Genomic DNA, 16,113 nt, shown 5'->3' with positions numbered 1-16,113 from the left:
CCGTGCTAATGTTTTACAAGGATTCTTGGTATTTCATTTACACAGGTGCCATTACAATTTCCATTCTGCAAATGAAGAAAAAGGTCCAGAGAAATTAAGTGACTTCCCAAAGTCACAAAGTTCTGGTATCTCTTCACCGCCTGAGACGCAACGTAGCATCGTAGAGGGAAAATGCCAGAAGGCAGGCAGTGCACCAATGAAAACAGGCTCGCGGGAGAACCAAAGGGTGGCAAGCTCAGCACGGCCAGTAGCTTTCACCCTCGGTTGCCAGTCGGCTTCGTTTCCTACAACACCGACCGGAAGTGTTTCTGTCGGCCGCGTTCCGAATGAGCACCGCCGGAAGTTTCTGCCGCGGCTTTGCGGGGACGGGGGAGTGGTAGTGGGGGCTGCAGCTGCCGGACCCAGGTGAGGAAGTGCGAGGGCCCAGGTGGCTGAAGGGGCCGTTAGGAACATCCAAGCCGTGGGGCACAGGCAGATCCCCGACCTGACCTTTACCACCCTTCTCCTCTTGGCCCGCCCCTTCACCTCGCCTCCGCTTAGGTCTGGATTGGCCCCGCCTCCTGACCTGAGCCTGGTCCTTCTTCAGGCACTGACCCTTGACCTCCGGTGGCTCCCCCATCTCTCAGGCGCGATGGCTACGGGCGCGGATGTACGGGACATTCTAGAACTCGGGGGTCCAGAAGGGGATGCAGCCTCTGGGACCATCAGCAAGAAGGACATTATCAACCCGGACAAGGTAGCAGGGGCACCTGAAAGCGTTGGCTAGGGGAGGGTAGGGGAGTGAAGATGGGGAGGAGTGACAACGGGCAAGGGATGGGTGCTACATTTACAGTGAGTTGGACGATAAAAGGGGTGACATAACAGGACAGGGAATATGTGTCATCCTTGATGGGAGGGAGGAGATGGGACATCATGGGAGATGGTGGGACCAAGAGGGTATGACACCTCTAAGAGATGGGAGGACCAGGCAAGTGTGATTTTTGCAAGATATTGTTGGGGAGAGATCAAGACATTGTAACAGTCTGAGAGTTGGTGGGATGGGGAGGGGACTTCTCTGATTTGGGGGTAGGGTGGTGTCCCTGGGAGTGGGTTTCTGTGCCTTTACAGTGTGTCAGTTTGCCTGTCATTGACCCTGTAGGTGCTGCTCTGTTCAGGGATTGAGCTGGACTAAAGAATTTTCAGGAAAGGGTCTAGGTTGTGGTTCCTTTCTGTGGTTTCCTTCCTCAGAAAAAATCCAAGAAGTCCTCTGAGACACTGACTTTCAAGAGGCCCGAGGGCATGCACCGGGAAGTCTATGCCTTGCTCTACTCTGACAAGAAGCAAGTATTGGAGTCCCAAGTCCCCCAGGTTTTGGCCCCTGATTCACCTGCCATGCCCCTAACTCCTAGTTTTCTCTAGCAATTTTCTCCTCCCCAGCAAGGGCTCCTGCTTGCTTAGCAGGATGCAGGAGGACCTGAAATCTTTTGCTCCAGGACATGACTTTCTTGCTATAGGGTAGGGTAGATCAGCTCCCTGGGACAAAAAGCTCTTTAACACACCTTCTGATTCTAACCTCGCATCTCCCTAAACCTCCCTGCCAGGGATGCACCCCCACTGCTACCCAGTGACACTGGCCAGGGATACCGTACAGTGAAGGCCAAGTTGGGCTCCAAGAAGGTGCGGCCTTGGAAGTGGATGCCATTCACCAACCCGGCCCGCAAGGACGGAGCAATGTTCTTCCACTGGCGACGTGCAGCGGAGGAGGGCAAGGACTACCCCTTTGCCAGGTTCAATAAGGTAAGCTACCTTCATTCGGACACAGGCCAAGATTGCCCTCCCACTTTGAGCCATTTGTGCGAGCTCTCCAGTCTCCTAGGGTTGGTTCTGGGGGCACGCTCATGCCCAACTGTGATTACCCACTCAATCCTCGTGGCAAATGCATGCAGAGTAGGACTCTGTGGGTCTTTTCTGCCCAAGCGATCCTGTTCTTTCCCGGACCTGCTCTGGTTTTTCATGGCTTTTCTTGGTCTTTCAAATGTTGCTGTTCCTCAGAGCTGTATCCTAGGTGCTCTAGTCTTCTTGTTCTCTACTTCCTTAGTATGAACCCTGTGGCTTCAGTTACCCTCTCTACAAGTCACCGATCCAGAGCAGTGGTTCCTTCGCATCCAGTCATTTACTAATATCTCTTTCTCAATGCCCCACAGGTACCTTACATCAGGTAGGTACCCTGAACAGAGCTCATCATCTTCCCTCTGTCGGTCCCAAATCTGTTCCCCATCTCAGTGAATGGCACCATCTTCCACCCAGTTTCCCAAACCAGAAACTTGGGGGATCGTCCTTGACTTAGTCTTCTCCCTTAGTCCTCACAGTATTTAAATCAACAACAGAACAAAGAAGGTAGGGGAAAACAAACAACAAACATGTAAGGAAATAAATTGGAGTCTTTCAAATAAGAGCCGTCAATAACACGAAACCAGGATTTGAATGGATACGAAATGAGATAAAGAGTGAACTTGTAGGTGTAGGGGAGTCCTACCTTAGGTTGGTCAGGGAGGGTCTGAGAACGTGGCATTTGAGCTGGATGCCAGTGATACATCTATTTATTGAGTGCTGTTGATTCTTTTTCCATAATAAATCACATCTCTGACTATATTCTTCATCCCTATGCCAGCCCCCTAGTCCAAGCAGAGTTACCTGTGTAGCTCAGCAGAGCACGGCCTTCCCAGACTCACCCAGCCAGTGAGAGGCAGAGCTAGATTGGGCTAGGTTTCCTAGTCCATTACTTAAGTCATTGTACAGTGTGGCCTCACAGCTGCTGCGGCCTGGAATAGCCTAGACTTAGATCCTAAAAGCCTCATTTACCTCTTCTCTAACCAATCTTTGTCCCTGGGCTGGAGTGTCACTTGTTATACCCTATGTATCAAACTTCCCACACAGTACCAAAATTGTTTTTTCAGCTGCAGTATGAGCTTTGAGAGGCTAAGATCCCTGCCTGTCATATGCAGCACTGTGTCTCCAGCATAGGTATTGCAGCCCCATGGTAAATATTTGTTGAATGAATGAAAAAGTGTCTTCCTCACTTGACTATGAGCTACTTGAGAGGACTGGCTGCACAGTTCCTGAGGATTTTTTTTTTTTTCCTTCTTTGAGACAGGGTCTCTTTCTGTCTGCCAGGCTGGAGTGCAGTGGTGTGATCTCAGCTCATTGCATCCTCCACCTCCAGGGCTCAAGCGATCCTCCCACCTCACCCTCCTGAGTAGCTGGGACCACCGGCATGCACCAACATGCCTGGCTAATTTTTGTGTTTTTTTTTAGAGACTGGGTTTCACCATGTTTCCCAGGCTGGTCTCAAACTCTTAGGCTCAAGTGATCTGCCCACCTCAGCCTCCCAAAGTATTGGGATTACAGGCGTGAGCCACCGCACATGGCCCTGAGTTGTTGGTTTGTTTGTTTTTTAGTTAAGTTGAATTAAAATGCATAGGAGAAATATGTAACCAAACCTGGGAAACCAGAGAGACTTCCCAGAGGAGATGATGCCTGAGAGCTCGAAAGGTTGAGAAAGTTACCTAGGTAGAAGGAATGTGGAAGTGGAAGGCATTTCAGGCAAGAGCAGAGGTCAAGGGGGAAGTCTGCTACGTTCTAGAAACTGCTAGTCATTTGGCTGCAGTTTAGGGTTCATGAGGGACAGTGGCTGCAGGAGGAGGCCAGGTCATTTATTTGTATGTTCATTAATTGATTTGGTAGACACTGATACATACAGTGTGCTGAGTCCTAAAGGTGCGAGATGAACTGGACAACCCTTGCTCTTCAGGAGTTTGTGAATTATCTAGAAGATGCTTTATCTTAGATGGAGAGCTTCTGAGGAGTTTAATAAGGGATAGCTGGGGGTAATGATAAGATATATATTCTAGAACACTAGGACAGTGTGTCTCAAATCATCTGTGGTGAAGGACATTTTCTATTTTATTTCCAAACCATCAGATACTGATAAAGATAATAAAATTATAAAGACAAAATACAAGTCCATGTTTCTTCATATTAGATTCAACAGCATACAATTGCTGTAAAATTGTTACGTAAGTTTTTCAGTGTCTACTCTCAGTTTCCATTCTCATTGTAGACCAGGGGTAAGTGTAAACAGCACTGGTTTGCAGACTATCCTTTAAGTAGCACTGTTCAAAGAGATCACGTCTTAGCTGCAGATGGATAATTGATTGGAAGAGGATTGAATGTGGGCAGAGATCAGTAGCGAGGCTATTTCTCTGATCCAGGCACGTGACAGTGGGTAGGCTGATGGAGAAGTGGCAATGGAGACAGAAATTTTGGAGGTAAAAGCCACAGATTTGGTGAAAGGGAGGAGTCAAGGGGAAAGATAGGAATTAAGATGCCTCCCAGGTTTCTGACTTGAGCAGCTGGGTTGGGTGATGGTGATATTGACTGAAATCTGGACTGGAGAAGATAATGTTTGAGAGAGGGCCATGAGTTCAGTACTGAGCTAAGTTTGAGGTGCATGGGGGACCTCCAGTAGGAGATGTCCAAAAGGCGACCAGTTTTGGAGCTGGTTGTGGTCTTTAACTGAGAAGAGAGACTTCCCTGATGTAGTCTAGCATTGACTCCTTCCTTGGGTCTCTGACAGACTCAGCTCGTGGTAGTGCTGTTTGTCTCTGGGGGAGGTCTGTGGAAGAAGGGAGGAAGGGGCATTGGCAGGGCTGCGTATGTTGGTGGTAGGATTCAGGCCCAGCTTCTGTAGAGATGCCTGACCTTGGCAAACTCTGGGGGAGTGGCAAGTCCCACTGTGCCCACTGGGTGGCAGTAGTGCTTCAGATGAGTTGTATGGACTAGGGGTTGCTGGGCCTTTCTCCAGGTAATTAGCCATCTGTCCTACTCCAGAGTTGACCTTTGGACTCCACAGAAGCACTTACATGTGGGCCCCTCACCTTAACTATGGGGGCAGGAGTGTGTGTCCCATGACTGAGGCTCTGGAGCTGAAGACAGTGAAGTTGACCCTGGAATAAATCAGAGGCAGGCTACAGTCCCAAACCCTGCTAGGACCTCTAGTCAAGCAGACAAGTTCTTTCCTCACTCCATGCTGCAGGGGCACAGGCCCAGGGTCTGGCAACAAACAGGAGCAGCTGTGGTCACTGGGGGCTGGAGCCTGCTGGACATGACATGATGTGGGCATGCCCCTACTGTGTCCCTCTGTGCTAGTAGACTGTGCAGGTGCCTGTGTACTCGGAGCAGGAGTACCAGCTTTATCTCCACGATGATGCTTGGACTAAGGCAGAAACTGACCACCTCTTTGACCTCAGCCGCCGCTTTGACCTGCGTTTTGTTGTTATCCATGACCGGTATGACCACCAGCAGTTCAAGGTGAGCCATTGTGTATTTGCATGGGTGCCCAGCTTCTGGGTCTAGCAGGCCCTACTTTTATGCCATCTCTTCCACATGCCCCTGAATGTTCATTCCTCTACCCTGTCTTGCTCCTCAGAAGCGTTCTGTGGAAGACCTGAAGGAGCGGTACTACCACATCTGTGCTAAGCTTGCCAACGTGCGGGCTGTGCCAGGCACAGACCTTAAGATACCAGTATTTGATGCTGGGCACGAACGACGGCGGAAGGAACAGCTTGAGCGTCTCTACAACCGGACCCCAGAGCAGGTAAGCCCAAGGCCACATACCTGTCCTCCATGCCCCAAACCCCTTGCTCATTGTCTCCATCCTCCGTCCCCTCAACTCCCACTCCCAGGTCCCCCTGCCTCCCACTGATACCTTATTAACTGCCCCAAGCCCATTCCTACTTCTCATGGGCCATCCCCCCTGCTTTTCATAGCCCTTCACCTCCCTCATGATCCATTACTTCTCAGATTCCCTCACAGACAGCCCAGCACCCCGTCACCTCCGTGTCTACCCTCACTCCTAGAAGTGCCCTCACACACTTCACATCCCTCACTTTCCCAGGTGGCAGAGGAGGAGTACCTGCTACAGGAGCTGCGCAAGATTGAGGCCCGGAAGAAGGAGCGGGAGAAACGCAGCCAGGACCTGCAGAAGCTGATCACAGCAGCAGACACCACTGCAGAGCAGCGGCGCACGGAACGCAAGGCCCCCAAGAAGAAGCTACCCCAGAAAAAGGAGGCTGAGAAGCCGGTGCGGAAGTTCCGCCAGCCTAGCTCAGGGTGGAAGGGTCACCTGGCACAAGGCCCCACCCCGAGTGGAGGGTTCTGAGAGCACCCAGTGCTGATGGGGTGCTAGGACTAACCCTGGGCCCTCTCCCTGTGACACCTTGGTCTCCATGCCTTCTCCCCCAGGCTGTTCCTGAGACTGCAGGCATCAAGTTTCCAGACTTCAAGTCTGCAGGTGTCACGCTGCGGAGCCAACGGGTACGTGAGTCACCTCCTTTAGCAAGTTTGGGTCCTGGGCTCTGCTCTGGGCTCCATGTGGCCCAAACGCTGCAGGCAGGTGGGGATGGAGCAGTAGGAGAGATTGCTGCAGACAGAGGTGGCCTTGGCAGGATCTCAGTGATGTGGCCAGGCTAAGGTCACAGCAGCTTTCACTATATTCAGCTTCCTGGCTATTTCCTTTTCTGGCCCATAGTTAACCTCCATGTGTTACCGTCTCTCTTCCACCGTCTTTCCCTCTGCCTTTTGTCCCCTTCATCCTAAGCCTCTTGTGGCTGGGACAGGCTTAGCTTGCCAGCTTTCATTGCAGATGAAGCTGCCAAGCTCTGTGGGACAGAAGAAGATCAAGGCCCTGGAACAGATGCTGCTGGAGCTTGGTGTGGGTGAGTGTGGGGACTGGGCCCCATAGGGTGTACCCACCCGAGGCTGTGGATATAGGTTGGGCAGGGGGAGGGGAGTTCACATTGCTGGCCCTCTACCACACCTGGACTCTGCCCGTGCTGCCTGCCACCTGCCTGCAGAGCTGAGCCCGACACCTACGGAGGAGCTGGTGCACATGTTCAATGAGCTGCGAAGCGACCTGGTGCTGCTCTACGAGCTCAAGCAGGCCTGTGCCAACTGCGAGTATGAGCTGCAGATGCTGCGGCACCGTCATGAGGCACTGGCCCGGGCTGGTGTGCTAGGGGGCCCTGCCACACCGGCATCAGGCCCAGGCCCGGCCTCTGCTGAGCCGGCAGTGACTGAACCCGGACTTGGCCCTGACCCCAAGGACACCATCATTGATGTGGTGGGCGCACCCCTCACGCCCAATTCGGTAAGAGTCTGGACAGGCTGGGAGGCACGCCTGGGCCCTGCGAGTGAGCACATGCACATGGGTATAGGGGCTCCTCTCCCTCTAGTGCCTGCAGCAGGAACGATCATCACTTCTGTGCGAGTCTGAGACTGAGGGTAGGAGTGGGTTGACCAGTGGGCGTCCCTGTCCCTGAGCGTGTGAAGCACATGCACTAAGCCTGACTCAGGCCTTGGGGGGTCACTGACCTCAATGCCTTCTGTGTATCCTCAGAGAAAGCGACGGGAGTCGGCCTCCAGCTCATCTTCTGTGAAGAAAGCCAAGAAGCCGTGAGAGGCCCCACGGGGTGTGGGCGACGCTGTTATGTAAATAGAGCTGCTGAGTTGGACCAGGCTGCTTCCTTTTCCTTTCCTTCACTTCTGATGCCCCTAGTGGGAAGGGTGGGCAAGGAGGGGATTGTCACGGCCACTCCACAGGGTGGCAGGTAGGTTTGCCTGTGTTCAGGCCCTTAGCAGCTCTCTACCACTAACCACTAACCACTACCAGTTTCACCCAAATTCCTGCACCTCAGAGCACCTGTGGTTTACACTCAAGATGGCTTTGCACACAGCTTGTACTGATAGTCGCCGCGCTTACACAGATGTGTGCATATTGAGTGAGGGTGTCACAGGTGCTGCAGTGACGGCCAGTCACACATGGATGGCTTTGTGCACAGAGGCAGTCTGGAACATGCTCTACCTACCTTCACATCCTGACAGCTTTGGCGCAGCAGCAGCCTCACACACACAGATGGCTTTGCACACACACCCAGTGCCTCGTTTCCCCAACTTTATTCAGTGGCACGTTCACAGCGGGGATTGGGGTAGACACAAGGTGGGGCCTGATCTGTCCTGGAGCCCTGGGGGCACCACACACCATGCACTATGGATGGGAGGGGGCACAGGGGGGGCTTGGTGGCCCCACAGAAGCCTGTGTACCAGGGAGGAGGCGGTGAGTGCCTGGGTCCCCCTAGCCCAGGCCCGCAATGGGAGGGGCTGATACTGGGCTGAGATTGAGGGGTGGGGATGGGGGGCACAAAGTGTCTGCTCCAGAAGGGCCAAGTGGCCAAGCCCTTGCAAGGGCACAAGCCCACGCCAAGGGCATGAGCCCACAGGGCAGCTGGGGACACTCTGGACACAGAGCTATGCCACTCTCCCTCTTCCCCTCTGGTGAGGGAGAGGAGGATTCTGGGCTGGGCCAAACAGCTACCCTGTCCTGCCCCATCCTGTCCTCGGCCAATCAGAACGGCTTCGATGTCTGCTTGAAGATGAAGCCTCGATAGGCGAGTGTCTTCATGATGTTGGCAATGTTCTTGCAGTCGTCTAAAAAGGAGAGAAGACATTTAGATCAGCCCCAGAGCCTTCCCCTCCATGCCCACAGGTGCTCTTACAAGGGTGGGGGTGGGAAGCAGGGTCAGATTCAGGAGCCACAGGCTTTAGAGAGGGTGGTCCCATCCCCTGGTGGCAGCATTCCTAGCTTCAGGTTGGTCTGGGTGATGCTGGGCCGGCAGGAAGCCTGGTCTCGATGCTTCTCAGTTCCATAATTCATGCTGGAAATTGGCCGGCATGTCCCGCCCCAGCCCCAGCGGTGATGTATGGGCGCCGTCGCAGTAAGAAAAAGGCAGAGTAAATGTGTAATTTCTCCCTTGACGGCCCCCGGCCGCTGGGCGATCCTTCTTGTTGCTGCCGCGTGGGGACGGCCCATCCGCCACACTCCGTCTTCCCGCCACCCGCCTTGATGTCTCCATTTCATTACTGCGCGGCCATTCATCACACCCATGGCCAGGGTGACTTTGCTGGCACTTTCGTGTGTGTGGGAGATGTGACCCAGGCCATAATCACTAGTGACAAGGCACAAGGCTTGGCACTGCTGGGCCAGGGCCCTGGGAAACACACCTGCCCTGTGTCCTAGGCTTGTGTGCTCAAACAGCAACTTGCCTGGGTACCTGTTCCTGTGGAGCTCCGACAGGATGGGGAGGGTCCAGATTTGTGGTCCTCCTCTTAGCCTTGGCCATCAGCCATCTACCAAACCCTCCTGTATACATCGGCGGAAGCCCTGCTTCTGTCCCAGTAGGCTCAAAGTGGGTGCTAGTCACCTTTTTGGGCCCTGTTTCTGCCCATACCTCATGTGGAATATGTCTGCATGTATCAGACTCTATCACAAACAGTTTCTCCAGTATTGGATGCTTTCAACTGTCCTAGAACCCTGGAGGCTGGAGGATCAGGCCTCTGGGGCCTCAGCGTCACGGACATGGGCCAGGATTTGTTTCACCACCACCACCACCACCAGCAGGAGGTGCACCTGGCCAGAGCTTATTCCACTAGCAGAAGCCTAGGAGAGAAACAGCCTGAGTGCCTGAGTTTTTCTGTTCAGCTGCCCACAGCAGCCACCAAACTCATTATCCCCTCACCTGCCTCTTCTCCCACCTCCCTTAGATGCTCCTGGGCCATAACCAGGGCCTCAGCCACCACCAACCTTCATAGGATCGATGCTGTGATTGTAGAAATATTGTACATCAATGTCATAATCAAGTGTGGGGGGGTATTAAGGTCAAGGTCGGGTCAGGAAGCCTCTGCATGTCAAGGCCCACTTTTGCCAGGACCTTAGCCTAGGAAGGGGGACCCTCCAGCACTAGAAAAGGGCAGTAGGAGGGCACAGTCTCTGATCAGCTCAGGCCCTGTATCACTAGCCAGATCCTAGCTCTGCAGAGCCTGCTTTGGGCAGGCAAGTCAGACAGGGTCCTGTCTCGCAGAGATCAGCGTGGACGCACCTGCAGTGGATGTGGGCACAGAGAGGTCACACCTTCCCCCAGGGACTCAGGAAGCCATACGGGCTGGTCTGAGGCAGAACAGTGGGAAGACAGATGGGTGGGTAGTGGCGACCATGGCAACTCCAGACGTGACCCATCCCCGTGGTTTATGGGCCAGACACGCACCCCGCTCAGCTGAGGCCCCATCATTTGTCTCTCTTAGTGTGTGTGCCTGTGCTTTGGGGGTAGTGGGTGGAGGAGGGAGGGGCTGTGCTAGGCAGTTGACAGGAAGGGGAATGGGACCGGAAGGGGCCTAAGAGGGGGAAGGGTTAGGATGGGGCCCATGGGCTGTGGTAGTGCCAACAGAGAGACTATGATAGGGTGATTTTCTTCCCAAATAAGTCTGGCCCTATCAGGGAACCTCCAATCCTTCCTGTCTCCGGTACCCTAGGGACCGTGGCCACTGTGCATATTAAGAATAAGTCCCCTCGTTATCTGCAATTACCCAGCGGCCACACACCTCATTTCTTCCAGCAGAAAAGAAAATTAGTTTTCTATTGACTTCATCTGGCTCCTCCCTCACTGCTGGACAAATCGTTCAATTTGCTTCCCCTGGCCCAAGTGAATGTCCCAGCCCCAACCCCCAGGCCACCAGCCATCCAGTGGGCAAGCACTGTTCTCCCACCTGTGCCTGGCCCTGTGCTGGGAGAGGGTCCCCACGTCCCAGTCTCTGTCCTTGACCTCTCCCCACTCTACACACTGGATGGCTTCATCTAAATCATGAGTTTCAGCTACCCCCTAAAGATCACCGTCTCCAGCCTGGACAGCTCATGGGCTCTACACCACATATTCCTGAACATCTCTTTCTAGATAAACCCTAAACGTCCAATCACGAGCTAATTTTCTCTCCAAGCTGCTTCTTACCCCGCACCCTGCTATGTTCTCCATCCCAGTGAATGGCACCATAATCCACCCAAAATGCCCAAAGAAATCTGAGTCATGTTGCCACTTTGCCCTCTCCCTCACTCTCCAAATCTAATCAAGTATGAACTTAAGCAGATTTTCTCTTCTTCTCTGCCTACTCATCTTGGATTACAACAGCTGTCCTCTTTCTCCCTCAAATTCATTCTCTTACAGCCAAACTGATCTTTCTTACATAAATCTGATCATGTTCTTCTTCCTTAAAGCCATTCAGTGGCTCTCCTTGCCCTCAGTTTAAAGTCTACACCAGTAATATGTCTTAAAGGCTCCGCAAAAATTGATCCCTGCTATTTCTGGTCTCTGCCATGCTCAACCCTCAATCCCTGGACTCCAATCTCAAGGATCCACTCACTGTTTTCTGAAAATGACAAAGTGGGTTTTGGAGCCAGAAGGACACGTTTCCAATCTTAACTTCACCCACTGGCTGCATACCACGCAGCAAGGGCTTAGCGTCTCTAATACTTAGGTTCCTCCACTAGGGTGATAATGGCCTTGCTGTTATTGTGAGGACCAAACAAGGTGTTGCACCCACGTCTTTGCACATGCTGTTCTTTATGCTTGGAATGCCTCCTCTTTCTGAAGAAAAGGCAAGGAAGCTAGTTTTCTGGAGGACCTAGTGGTGAGAAAGTGTATACAATTAATAGCACAGATGACTGATAGGGGCCAGCAGACTTAGTGAAACCAATTGGCATTCACTCCAAATTCTGACTTCAGATCCTGTTTACTGGGTATTTCTGGGGTCTAACTTGTTGCAACTGGCCCACTACAATAAACAGAGACCAGGGAAAGGAAGAAATTTGCTCCAGTTCACCTAACAAGTCAGTGGAATGGCAGTCATGGGCTTCCAGCACCAGGTTCTTTTTCCAGCCCTTGAAGCCTTGACAAATATATATATATTTTGTTTTTTAAAGCCTATGGCCTTGCTAGAAAGTGAGGAAGCTTGGCAGAAGAAGCACTAGAGACAGATCTGGGTCTTTTAATAGGCCAAAAATTCAGAGAGAGAGAGCAGCAGGGTGTCTGGTGGCAACACAGTCTCTTGGAAAGTTTTCTGCTTGAAGCTCTGGGGGCCACCTGGGTTAGCAGGCTTGCCTTCCAGCACCTCTCATTGAGCTAAGGAGGCCAGCATGAAGCTGCTGTAGGGTGGGAGTGGGGTGGCAGGGAGCACAGCCCTGCACCCACAATAGAGGCCTCCAAGAGGCCTCTACCTCACCTTCAAATTCTAGAAGGCTAACCTTTGGTTTTGTTTCATTTTGTCTCGCTCTGTTGCCCAGGCTGGAGTGCAGTGGCGTGACCTCAGCTCACTGCAACCTCTGCCTCCAATTCTTGTACCTCGGCCTCCCAAAGGGCTGGGATTACAGGCATGAGCCACCATACCTGGCCAGGCTAACCTGTTTTTATGTTTCTGCAGGATCATCAATTTGTGACAAGATGACCCTCTCCTCTTCTTTTTTGGGGCATTAATATTCTCAGTGTTGGAAATATTTTTATATTGCCAAGACCATAATGTGAGGAGTGCAGCTGCATAAATCCCTGAGAGAAGATTAGTGGGGCTAGCACCTTACAAGGAAAGACAAGCTTGTTGGCTGGGCCCAAGGACAGTCAAATGTCTGCCTGACAATCTCCACACAGAAGCGTTGCTCAGATCACTTAGGACACCCAGAAAGAGCTCACAAAGGGCAAACAACCTGAGGCTGATATTCTCCATTAGCGGTACTTACCTGGGAACTGAGTGGCAGTGGACAGGAAGCAGGGCCTGGGCTAGGGAGACCCTCAGGAGGAAGGGGACCCAAGAAGTTAGAAGTCCATTCATTCATATACTCATTCATTCAGCAAACATGCGCTGACACCTTCTGTATGCTCAGTGATCTTGTACCATACGGCTTCTGAGGGATGTGCAAGACTCTGTAGCTCCCTGCCTTCAAGGAACTCAAAGACAGCCCTGTCAGGTGTGCAGTGCTATGAGAAAAGGACGCATGGAAAAGTTATCTAGTTCTGTTTGAGGATTAAGAAAATATTCCAACGTTAAGCAGAGGTCTTAGGGGATGGGGGAGGGAGCTAGCCCACCTTGTTAGGGCTGGGGTGAGGAAGGTGTTCAATAAATAGTATAGGCACATTTATGGAGGTGAAATGTGGAGTGTCCAAATAAGTTTATCAGATGGGTGGGGGGATGAAGAATCAGAAGGGAGTGGCAAGAGATGAAGCTGGTGGTCAGTGACTGACTAAAGGGAATCCTGAAGAACCTAAATGCTAAACTAAGGAGCTTAAGATGTTAATATTCTGAGAATGATGGACACTGACATGTTTAAGGAGGGGAATGACAGTACCAGATCTTGTTTCAGAATTATGATCCTAGATGTGAGGACAGGATTGGAAGGATTAACCCTGAAGGCAGACAGATCAATTAGCAGATTGTACTATGGTCCAGACCAGAAATAATGGCCCAGAACAGGCCAGTGGCAGTGGAAATGGAGGAGAAGATCTATTGATGATGTGGGGGAAGTGGATGGAGGTAAGAGAATTTTTAGGAAATAGAACGAGCAGTCCTTAATGGGGGGATTAGGACAGCACAGGGGGAGCATCTAGGATCTCAGTGCCACTCACTGAGATAAGGCATACCAGGGAAGGTGCAAATTTGGATGAGTTAAGTCATATTCCTATGGGACATCTAAATTTGTCAGGCATTTCTTTATGGTTTCTAGGCTAATGTCTTGCTTCTCTATCTCAGCATTATTAAACACACACACACACACACACACACACACACACACAACTATCCTATGTTTTCTTCTAATACTTTCAGTTTTTTTAATATATTAACTTTTTAATCTGTCTGGAATTTATTTTTGGGTGTGGTAAGAAATAAAAACTCTAACTTTTTTCCCCCTAATAGCCAATTGTCCTACCACCATTGATTGAACTGTCAACACTTTCCCCACCCTTTTGAAATGACACCTCTATCACATATACAATTCCCATACATGTGTCTGTTGGAGGCAGGAGAGAATGTATGTGAAATGATCAAAGAAGCCAATCAAACTGGGGGAACAGGAGGGACAGTAGGGTGGCAAGCTGCTGATCTTATGGGACTAAGAGGGAGTGTGGCCTAAAGGAACATGCAGACACATCCTCAGGTCTGCTGGAGTCTCCACAGGCCTCCTGCCTGCAGAATGCTTAGCTTGGTAACACACTTTATTACTGATCTTCAGGACATGGTGAGGAATGGGGCAAGAGTCCATGGAACAGGGACCAGAAGAGGTAGGGTAGGGTAGTTGGGAGGTAGGTGTGGAGAACAGTGCAAGGAGAAGGAACCATGCACGGTAAGGGTGACACAGCAGGATCCTTGGGTGTGTCCACATTCTAGAACCTCAACTGTTGCCACATCTGTCTGTCCAGACATCCTGGCAGCAATAATGCCCTGAGAGCAAAGTGCCAGTGCCTAGGCCTGCTTGACACAGGACTGCCAGATTAAATGCAGCCCCACCAGCTCCATACAGGACATACTTATACTATATTTTTTATACTAAAAATTATTTATCTGAAATTCAGATTTAACTAGTGTCCTGCATTATTTGTAACCCTGTATTATCTGGCAACTCTGTGATGGGGACCCAACAGCTGGGTGCAGTTTAAGGTTTAGCATCAAATGTTAGCTTAGAAGGAAGATGAGGGCCAAGGCAGTGAGTTTAGGACTGACACAGCAGATGGCCCCAGTATATCCTGCTTCTGGGTTTGAATCCAAACTCCACCACTTAATAACCATGTGAACTTGAGCAAGTTCCTGAATTTTATTTAACTTCTCTTTGTTTTGGTTTCTTCTTCTCTAAAATGGGAATAATAATAATTATAGCAATAACTTCCCTCAAAGTGTTGTTAAAAAGATGAGTTATTTGTGAAGTGCTTAAAACAGTAGCTCGGTTAGTTATTATTTTTGTTATTCCAATAACATCTAAAAATAATGTTATTCCAACAATAAATTCCTGATATCCCCACCCCCCGGTTCCTTGTCTCAGACATGGCCTACACAGTCCCCTGCGCCCCCATTCACGGCCACCTTGGCCCACCCGACCCACTTCCTAGACACACACTTCCTTCTCCCCACAGCCATGGCTCCCATAGCTTCCTACCCCTCCCCCAGACAGGGTCCTTACAGCCTCCACTCCAAAGTGACCCCTTCTTTCAGCCCCTCCCCTCAGCCCCCTCCACCCCACCGAGGTGCCTGGAGGTGCCACAGGCTGATGGTGAAGGATGACGATGGTTCCACAATAAGGGGAAAAGGCAATTTCATCTTGATTAGCAGGCGATTCCTCTCACCGTAATAAGCGCGCTCCAAATAATTAGCGTGTTTTACGTAATAATGAAATTACAGAAATGCAGTCCACTTATTCAAACAACTCACCATTACCATATTTTTAAATATTAGACTTAATTAGAGTTTATCACTTCAGAGAAGTATGCGGACCGAAGATGTTTTTAAAAAAATCCTCATAAAGTGTTTATTAAGCGCTGGTAAAGCTGGGATAATGATGTGTTTGGAAATTAAGGCAATCAAACACTTACCGCCGCTCCTGGAGGCCAGGCATGGAAATGAGGCCATTACACGCCCATTACCCGCCAGCTCACAGCCACTTGGGGGCGGTGGGGTGGGGGGGGATGTGCCTGGCCGGGAGGGCACAGTGCCTGGAAACCCCTTTGCCAGCATCCCAGAACTGCCTGACCAGTAAGCACAGCATCAAACCCCTTATGTCGCTTACAGTGCATTTGGCCACCAGGAACTCAACTCAGATTTGGCCAGGCAAAGGACATGATTGGTCCCAAATGCCAAAGATGATACCCAAGACAAACCCTTATCCAGACTCCCAGGCCTGGCAGGACATGTCAACGTCATTCAAACCCCAATACAGAATGAGGACAGAAACCACGTTGGGCAGCCAGGGAGGTCCACAAGAGGAGGTGGAGGGTGAATCCCACCTGCTGGCTCCAGCCACTGCAGAGGAAGCTACAGGCCCAGACCAGGTGACCACTCCCAAGTCTTGGCCACACAGGAGAAGGTAGCTGGAGTGGTGGGGAGAAGCTGAGGAATTGTGCTGCGAGCCAAAGAGGCAGAAGAGTTAGGGGCCAGGCTCAAGAACAGACATGGGGCCAGAACCTGGATCAGGGAAAGCAGGCAAGAACGGTGGCAGGG

The 16,113-nt window shown here is 51.3% G+C and overlaps 2 protein-coding genes across 16 annotated transcripts in view; one reads left to right on the top strand and one right to left on the bottom strand.

Moving 5' to 3' along the window:
* The first annotated feature begins 308 nt into the window (after positions 1–308).
* On the top strand, positions 309–7,550 carry DMAP1 (DNA methyltransferase 1 associated protein 1). Of its 3 annotated transcripts, none has more exons than XM_004025660.4 (11): positions 309–405; positions 587–736; positions 1,228–1,319; positions 1,581–1,776; positions 5,191–5,349; positions 5,468–5,635; positions 5,936–6,121; positions 6,283–6,354; positions 6,683–6,755; positions 6,894–7,186; positions 7,436–7,550. In XM_004025660.4, the coding sequence occupies exons 2-11, from the start codon at positions 632–634 to the stop codon at positions 7,493–7,495; spliced, it is 1,404 nt and encodes a 467-aa protein (XP_004025709.1). In that variant the 5' UTR covers positions 309–405; positions 587–631; the 3' UTR covers positions 7,496–7,550. The 3 variants fall into 3 exon arrangements, with proteins under 3 accessions (XP_004025709.1, XP_018872637.1, XP_063555453.1); XM_019017092.2 differs by having other exon boundaries at positions 541–736; XM_063699383.1 differs by having other exon boundaries at positions 384–405; positions 627–736.
* Positions 7,551–7,976: 426 nt separating this feature from the next.
* ERI3 (ERI1 exoribonuclease family member 3) overlaps positions 7,977–16,113 on the bottom strand; it is a 134,350-nt gene continuing 126,213 nt past the window's right edge. For all 13 annotated transcript variants that reach the window (XM_055347154.2, XM_019017156.3, XM_019017135.3 and 10 more), the window contains one exon: positions 7,977–8,523. In XM_055347154.2, coding sequence (XP_055203129.1) covers positions 8,494–8,523 — 30 coding nt within the window. In that variant the 3' untranslated portion in view covers positions 7,977–8,493. The remainder of the gene's footprint in view (positions 8,524–16,113) is intronic.

This window comes from Gorilla gorilla, chromosome 1 (genome assembly GCF_029281585.2).
Source record: "Gorilla gorilla gorilla isolate KB3781 chromosome 1, NHGRI_mGorGor1-v2.1_pri, whole genome shotgun sequence".
In the NCBI taxonomy this organism is placed as follows: domain Eukaryota; kingdom Metazoa; phylum Chordata; class Mammalia; order Primates; family Hominidae; genus Gorilla; species Gorilla gorilla.
Note: the sequence above shows the minus strand (reverse complement) of the source record. Positions and strands in the feature narration are given on the sequence as shown.